The sequence below is a fragment of the Octopus bimaculoides genome, chromosome 7, assembly GCF_001194135.2.
Source record: "Octopus bimaculoides isolate UCB-OBI-ISO-001 chromosome 7, ASM119413v2, whole genome shotgun sequence".
NCBI lineage: Eukaryota > Metazoa > Mollusca > Cephalopoda > Octopoda > Octopodidae > Octopus > Octopus bimaculoides.
The window spans coordinates 56,224,585-56,233,743 of record NC_068987.1 but is presented as its reverse complement, the minus strand read 5'-3'; the positions used below and the strand labels follow the sequence as shown (position 1 = coordinate 56,233,743).

At 36.1% G+C, this 9,159-nt stretch overlaps 1 protein-coding gene across 1 annotated transcript in view; it reads right to left on the bottom strand.

Annotated features, from left to right (window-relative positions):
- Window positions 1–5,665: 5,665 nt before the first annotated feature.
- Window positions 5,666–9,159, bottom strand: part of LOC106875689 (uncharacterized) — a 127,800-nt gene continuing 124,306 nt past the window's right edge. Inside the window, exons 8-9 of the mRNA XM_052969701.1 lie at window positions 8,720–8,823; window positions 5,666–6,798 (exon numbers count right to left, since the gene is read on the bottom strand). Of these exons, the coding sequence (XP_052825661.1) occupies window positions 6,680–6,798; window positions 8,720–8,823 (223 nt within the window). The 3' untranslated portion in view covers window positions 5,666–6,679. The remainder of the gene's footprint in view (window positions 6,799–8,719; window positions 8,824–9,159) is intronic.

The window sequence follows — 9,159 nt, the reverse complement described above, 5'->3', positions numbered from 1 at the left end:
CCCACACACACAGACATACATACATCTATCTGCATAAAAGCCCATTAACTGTTCTACTTTACCTGTGTAAAATGTGGGTATGGGGGTATGATATCTATGTATATTTCCTATTTAGTATTGGGGAAGTTTCATTTATAAGGGCGTACTCCCGTATTTGTCTTAGAGTTGGGTCTTTTGGGATGTCAAGTTGACCCAAGTTGCCTCCATGCTGGTCTTTGGCATGTTGGTAGAGTATGGAGGACTGTTTTTTGTCGTCATATTGTCTCATATGTTCGTTTAGTCGTTCCACAATGCTCCTAGATGTTTCCCCTATGTATGTCATATTCAGGTCTTTACAAGCACCTTCCATGCATTTTATGCTGTAAACTACATTTCTATTTCTGCAGTTAATGCTAGGGATAATCCTACATACCATGCAGTTATCATTGGTACATATGATATTCTCAAAGGGGTACGTCCTACATAGTTGTGATCTGATGGAGTTCCCTGGCTTTTCAACAATCTTAATGTTGAGTTTGGACTCCTTCAGAGCTTTTCTAAACCTACGCGCTAGTTCTCCATGGGCTGTGACCTCTACAAACATCACTCCTTGATATCTGTCGGTTTTATACCACGTATTCGCCTTGTTGGCTTTGTCACAAATTCTTTGTATCCTATTCCATTCTTTGTTTCTATATCTAGGACAGGTACCACTGGTATCATTACATATAATATTATCTAACCTCTTTCTGCATATATATAACTCTGACAATGCATTTCTCGTGCTTAGCACTGCAGAATTGACCGAGGGACAATCTCGCGGCCAGCATACCAGTTGTGATGTCTTTCCTAAGCGTTTCTTCTAAGTTTATAGCCAAATTTCCTTCTATTCTATTTCTTTCTATCATTAATACTTTATAAAACTTAATATATTCTATTCTATCTTTTCAGGCCAAACACCATTGAGGATTGACGCTATCAACGCCCACTTAACCAATTCACTAATTCGGTCTCTGTAAGCTTGGCACACCGAGTGACGCGTCCAGCTTATAGTAACCGGGTCCCTGCCTACGAATCCTATCTAGATTGACTGTGCAGATCACAAATTTCTAGCCTGTGTAACCGACGATTTAAAAAAGTGGACAGCTTATGCTATCCTTATTTACTGGCATACAGACTACTCTATCTAGAGTCGACCTAGATGATCCGATGCGATTCGTCCATGTCCTCACTGGCACAATTAGGAAATCCAGTCTTTACCTGTCAGACAGTTGAACACGTCTGAGCAGTATTGTGAGGCTTTTGCACCCTCTTCTTCTAACAGTTAGCCCCACACAATCTAAACGTGCATCCAAGATGCCGCTCTAGTCACCCATTAACACTGAAAATCGAGACGTTCTCAAGAAAAATTTCTAGACTTCTGAAAAACTTCGGCTGTCCTGCCCCTGCTGGAACATAGACAGTCACCAGTCGGAAGACAATCTTTTCGTTACTGTTCACATCCAAGATCACCAACTTACCTTCTGAGTCCTGGAAGATGGCCCTTATCTTGAGATCCAGGTATTTCCGGAAGAACATCGTAATCCTCACTCTCATTCCCGGGTGACATGGAGATAAGTAAATCTGGTTTCCATCGAAAATGTTTTTGAAAGTTTCTCGATTGGAAAATCTTGTCTTACTAGCCACGACGTCTATACTTAGTGACCTGAAGTCATTGAGTAGGTGGCCCTGCTTCCAAGGTGACCCTAGGCCGCATGCATTTATACTGCTTATTCTGAGCAAGGCCATGTTTGTCAGAGAGAAGGTGAGTGAAGAGAATCACCCTAATTCTTTGGAGAGACAGGTGTTCTCTCCTTCTGGCTATTTGTGGATGTCTCCACAAACATTTCTTTGTTGAGTTTTTGTATACAGCTCCATGGAAATCCTCCATTCCTTTGGGATATTTTGGTTTCAGTTCGTTGTTTTTATCATTTTTAGGTGAATAGGAGTGTTATGCGAGGGTGCCATGGATTCATTTAGAGTAATATTTGTTTTATTTTTGAATATGTTTTATTAAGTTTTTATCGTTTGTGTCTATGACCGTGTAGCTAGTGCTGTCTTGAGAGTGCTGTTCATATTGTTAGTCTGGATTGCTATGTGTTTTCCTTTGTTGCGGTGTTTGTAATGTTGGCGGTGTTTGAAGCGTTGATGTTTGTAATTGTGTTGGTGTAGTGTGTGTGTGGGCGTGTGTTGGTTTGTTGGTTTCTGTGTCACTTCTTCTAATCTCTTTCTTGGTCTTGTACCGCGTTGTTCATTTTGCAATTGTTTCCTTTTTCCTTTCACCAGGATCCATTCTAGTCATTACCCCAAATTGTTTTCCTCGCTAGGCGAGTTGTCACAGTCGGAGAAATTTGTGTCAGGAGAGAGAAGAAAGCTGGTGATCTGTTCGGTTGGTGTGGGTGAGACTTCTCTCAGTTGCGATAGTGTAGGGGGTTGTTATAGTTTTTCTCAGGTGTGGTGCCGTTGCTTGCTGCTGACGTTGTGGAATGGATCTCTCTCGCTGCTCCTTCAGTTGATGTTGTTTCAGATGTTGCTGCTCTTGGCACTGATGCTGTAGGTGTTGTTGGTGCTGCGGCTGTTGCTAATGTTGTTGTGTTAGCAGTGTCTATTTTTGTGCCTAACTAACATTCATTTCCATTTTGTGCACTTGGAGAATTGTTTTATTTATTCACCATGCCATGTAATACGGCTGCCACCAGCAAAGAGCTATCTATGTCTGGTAGTACCTCTACTACTTTTATTCAGTCTCCTTCCGACCGAGGTATGTCAAAATTAGCCACTATTCCCCACTTTTGAAGGTTGTCCTTGGTGGCGGTGTATTTGCTGTTGTTGCTTTTTTTTTCCACATTGTTCTCTTTTGTTGTTCACGTGATGGCGATGTTGAAACTTTTAGCAACGGAAAATTAGCTTCATACTTTTCTCGTGCTATGTTGTTGTTAGTGTTGTTCCTGCTGTTGTTATTTCTGCTACTGTCACTGATTTTCACAATTTCGTTGTTCGGTTTTGCACATAGCTGGCTGTTCTTTTCAGCGGGTAAACAATCCTTGTGGGCCATTTTGTTTCTTTTTTAAAACAAAAACGGTGGGGGTATGTTTGCTAAACAAACCTCAGTTTAGCCTCTAAAGACTACAGATGAAGAAAACTAACCAGCTCTCCAAGGTTATGGTTAGTTTATCTATAAAACGATGATAAATCTTCAGTATATAACTTTGTGTAACAATAGAAATAATAACAAACTTACGGGAGTGATGTGCAATATATGTTGATAGACAAATAAAATAATAATGGTTTCAAATTTTTGCACAAAACCAGTAAACTCAGGGGAGGGGATAAGTCGATTACATTGACCCCAGTGTTTAACTAGTACTTATTGTATCGACCCGGAATGGATGAAGGGCAAAGTCGACCTTGGCGGAACTTGAACTCAGCACGAAACGCTGCCATGCATTTTGCATGGTGCATTAACTATTCTGCTAGCTCACCACCCTCGCCAATAAGGATAAGTGGATAAAACGATTTCATTTCGTACAAGAGAAAAAATGAGATGTAGTTGTTCAACAGGTAATGCAGTGTGTGCTGCTTCAAGCCATTTACTGGGCATTTATCAATTACTGTGCAGAGTTGATACCATTCAGTGTTACAGTTCGATCTTGCATTTGGTTATAATAAACCAGGGTAGTAATAAATGCTGTTACATAAGGGGCTAGTTCTGGCAACCCGGGACCTCAGGGCAATTTCATTTCGATGTTGAATTCACAATACTAATTATTTCTCGAACATTAAACTAAATTACATCATACTTTGATTGCCATTGAAGTTAACGTTCTATACTCCAATAAATCCTGCTTGTCTAAGAGAAATAGTTATAGAAGATTTGGGGCCATCGTATATATTGAATGGACTATTAGGTTAGTTTCACTGCAATGTAGTTCCTGATTCTAAGTTTCAAAATCAAATCATAGACATTTTGTAGCAACCATGTATATGTAATGTCTACAATCATTAAAAAAAAAGCCCCATAGGATGAGTTTAATTCAGCAGGTAAGCCAACAAAATATTAGTTGATTTTACAATGCTCCTGCTGCTTACAACTATAAGCCAAACATTTTGTGTAGTGACTTATTTATAACGAAGAACAATTGGCCTACGCGAGTTAGGTGATTTGTCTATGTGCACTGCTTAATGACTGTGAAAATTTATGAATTTTCACCATTTTAATGAATCTTCTTCAAGACTATTCTTATAATACTAACTGCGGTAAAATTGCAGACTAAAAGGTAATTCTAAAGAGTAAAAAACTTTTCAATATATTTCTTTGTCAAAGGAATAGTGACAGAATCGGTACCGTGTCGGACAAAAAAAAAAAAAATCTTCCAGTGTTTAGTCACGTCCTTTTATGTTCTTACTACAAAAACAACTGATAAAAATTTTCTTTTTCATAATTCCTAGCGTCGATAAAGTGAACATTAGACATGTACCGAAGTCAACTTAATCGATTCTGCTCTTATCCCAAATTCTGAACTTGCGTTAATGTGGCAAATGAAAATTTCGTTTTCTGTTTAAATACCTGCCAGCTTAATAAACTAACTATCACACTATTGTTTACTACATTCATTATTTACGTAAGTTCTCCTTCGTGCTAAGTTTATCGAAGAAAACCAGCAAGTAATCAGACATTATTTTCCTATACAAAAGAATTAGTTCTGTAAGACCATTTGGTCATAGTTCTGTAAGCCACATATAGGAAGAGAATTTGTAATAGTTCTGTTATATAATTTGATAATAGTTTTGTTAAAGAATTTGATCATAGTTCTTAGGCATTAATACTAAGAGACTTTGGTAGTAGTTCTGTGAAAGAATTTAATCATAGTTCTGTGAAAGAATTTAATCATAGTTCTGTGTCACCAATTTTAAGAGCTTAATGTTGAATATGATAGGGAGTGAGAAGGTAGAAAGAGAGGAGAAACCTTCTAGAAGAGACTCGGAGAAAATAATGAAAGGCGCAAAAGAAAAAAAAATGGAGTTCTGTGTGCCTCTAATACTTACTATTACTTCGTGCGTCGCTACACAATCGAGTGATTTACTCTTTACCTTTCGCTTATTTACTTAACAGGCAACTAAGTGAGATTCATAAAATAATTCAATGTTTCAGTGCCTTGTTCAGAGAACAACAATCGCTGGTATACTGCTTTATCTACTTAAGGATTGAACTTTACATATTCTAAGAAATAAAAGAGATGCTGCGGCTGAAGGATTCAGGTCCTAAAATAGCCGTTAAATTTTAGCTTTAAAAAAAAATGTCTGATTACCATGTTACATCAGGTCAAGCAGTACTACTTGAAAACTTTTTTTTTTTTTTGTAGAGTATCGAAGAGAAATACATACACATATCACATCGGACACACTCACACTACATACATACATAATTAGACATATAAACACATATGCATATATATGTACAAACATATATGTGTGAGTACACACACACACACACACACACACACACACACACACACACACGCACACACACATATATGTGTTATATAATTGTTAGTTTATATACTTTTCGAATCAACCATTCTTAACTGACTTAGTAGCAAATGATCGAGAAAAAATTGAGAAAATTAAAGACACAAACACCGTTAAATATGAATAAAACAGAGTTGAGAATATTTTATAGACTTAATATCAATACAGAATAAAGACAGGTTTAATCTTATGTAAAGAAAGATTCAATCAGAAAGAAAGTTCTGTGAAACAAAATGGCCGGTGTGACATTAAAATATACATGCCATTCAAAGTTAGTTTTTAGCAGTGATGGATATGAAGATTAACCGGGTGAACAACGTTTATTTACTTCTCAATTTCTAGATTTTTGTTTTCTTGTATCAGTAAAAATGTTTATTATGCATCTTTTGTGAGAAATTTAAACCAATTACATGCATTGGGTCTCTTCTGTGATCACTGATGGATCTCCTTGTGATCGTCTACGAGAACATATATTTTGGATACAGATTTTGTATGTATTTTGCCAAATTTTTATTGGTTCAAAGGGGCGGTTGTTCGAGGGTTCAGTAGCGGTCAGCAGAGGAGATATGTCTGCCCTTTAGTTTGGACTCACTCTTGTCTATTGCAATTTTCTGCAGAAGACTCGGCAGGTGTTCTACAGCTAGGTAAACTGAGGAAAGTAGAATTTAGTGTCTTGGCCATGGACACAAAAAAACGCATCAAAATAGGAGTTGATCTCACAACCCATGAGTCAGTAGTCCGAGGGTATATGTATAATTCTTTAAATCCATTCCTATCACTGGGATAAGAGGGAATAAGAAAAGAGAGAAGAAAGAGAGAGAGAAGGAGAAATAGATAAATAGACATTTATAGAGAGAAAGAGGGAAATCCGCGGTAGATGTGAGACATAGTAAAGTGAAATAAAATTAGACGTGGTTTGATACAAGCCGTAACAACTCAGTATAGGTTTACTGTGGTAAAACATTTCTGCTTTGGCAGATAATTTACTCCAAGAACAAATTTTTAAAAAATGAAAAAGGGAGTTTCATTCCCCGCTGCAGAAGTTTTGAGTTAAAAAAAAGCAACAGATGAACTATTACAAACACTACTATTACTGTTACTACTACTGATATTACCACAATGTGGATTGCCACTAGAGTGGATAGAGATATTCTGCAATGCCGGGACTTTCAATCCAGTCACAGTGTATATGAAGCTGCAGCGGTTCATTCACGTTTATCAATCTGAGCTGGTTGTGGAGAACGTTACCACCTGGGAAAATGAAAAAAAGAGAATAGAGAAATAACTGAAATGAATGCATAAACAATCTCTATGGATATCTAAATATTAACTTCTCGATAAAAAGGAAAAAAAAAAATGTCGGGAAGCAGGTACTATTATGTTCGAGCATTTCTCAAAAGTATCAACTGCTTAAACAAAGAGGAATAATTATAGCTAGGAATCGAAACCAAGCTGAAGGATCAGCTTGCCGAAAAGAAGCTTACTACCTAAGTCTTTCGTGTTAGCTATAATGGTGCAAACTGTGATTGAAATATAGACAATTTCCAGTTTCATATTAAACATCTTTACTTTCAAATCACACTAAACAGCTGACATCTTTCCATCGATAAAGGAGTATAAGTAAAAAATAAGTTAAATTAACTACCGTTTCTTAGAAAAGGTCTCCTTTACAATTCGCCAAAGGCTTTGGAACTGCCGATTCACTACTGGGTAACCACTGAGAGGGGCGAGTTGGATTTACCTTTTGTCCTTCAGAGGTCGATAATCTAAGTACCTGTAAAAATTTGTGTTTGTGGGCGTCGGTTCAAGTTAGAAATCATTATCTGTAAGTCGTTCAATGTTACAATCGATAGACCAAATTGCGTGATCAGAGAGGATTATAATTTCAAAGTGATGAATATTTCCTATTCGACCTTAGCTGATATTGAACTTCAATCTTCATCCAACATTCTGCTATATCCCCTCTATATGACAAAAGTATAGTTTATTCTCATAAAATTATATATTAAAGATGACCAGTAAGTTGTATATGAACGATTGCCAGTATTTAAAGATGGTTAGTGTATTAAATATATTAAAGATCGTCAGTAAGTTTGCTGGTAATTTTTATCAGTCAATATTTGTAATAGAAAGTATCAAGTGCTGTAAATTAAGGAAGTGGTAAGCTGTCATCAAAGAGAATTTTCTCATACAGAATTAATTCAGTACGAATGGTTTAAACGTTACATTTCCTATTTCCCTTCTCTAAAATGTTAAGATTGTTGAGTCAAAAAAGAAACCAGTCTTTGTAAATGGTGAATCCCGTAGATCAAGAGACTTAAGTCGACGACTAATTTTTAATTCACCATCAAGTTCAGTTACTTATATATATATCACTATTGTCGTTAGCATAGAATAATGAAGTAAAGGGTAAAGTACCCATTGAGGTTGCTCAAAATTCTGAAGCTTTTGAGCTTTCTCAAACGATTCAGTATTTGTCAGTGGAGGATGAAATTGTCTACATTTACTGACGTCGAAAGCTGTACAACATTCCAGAATTTAGCTCTAATTTTAATCATTTTGAAGCAACTTATAAATTTAATTATTTCCTCGTATGTCCATCTCTTAACGAAACGTGTAAGCATTTTAACGAAGATTTTGTGTCAATGTTTTCTCGAATTCTCATCTGACTTCCAAAGTAAAAAGTTTTAAAATAAGTTTCTGGTGAATCAAATAAGCTACCGGGTTTCTATTTACACCTGGAGCCATTTCATTTTACTTATGTACTTAAGGCCCATTCGGAACGCCATCAATACCACAGTTCCAGTTGTTTCTTTAAAATTTAGTATAACCTTATGTAAGAATACTGCATTGTGTGAATAAAAATTTCTTACTAGATAACATTACTACGTGCATTCCTAGTTCATTTCTGTGATTCTCTTTCCACGTAGGTGTTGGTTGCTATTAACAACATTTTCTTTTCGGCGGTTAAAATACTTACAAAGAAGCTGTGTAGTTCATTGGTCTAGACGATGATGAATACAATGTATAACTAAGAAGTATTTCGTTTGCTTACAAACTCTTCGCTTAAATATTTCCGCGAGTAAAACCTATTCATCGAGGAATAAAGATTACAAAATGAACAACAACAATAACACTAAAAGCATAATGATAAGTAAATAAACTATCTTACTGTTGAGACGTGACAATTTATATGCGTAGTGCGGATCGTATTCTAACCGTTCCACTTTCAAACAGATTAACGCATCGTGTCTTCCAGGATCGAAATTCTTCGCTCTGAAAGATGAAAAATAATAAAAGGAAAAGATGCATAAAATAAAATGACTGAAATAAAATAATTAGTTATTGTAAATCTTAATTAAAAGTAGATATATTCCTGAAAAGAGAAATGTTCGAGTGGAATTGTATATTGGGCAAGTAACAGAAAGGACGGTAGTTCCTATCCCCAAATCGGTAGAGTAATAATAACAACAACAACAACAACAACAACAATAATAATAATAATAATAATAATAATAATAATAATAATAATAATAATAATAATAATTATTATTATTATTATTTAGGCGGCGAGCTGGCAGAAACGTTAGCACGCCAGGCGAAATGCTTAGT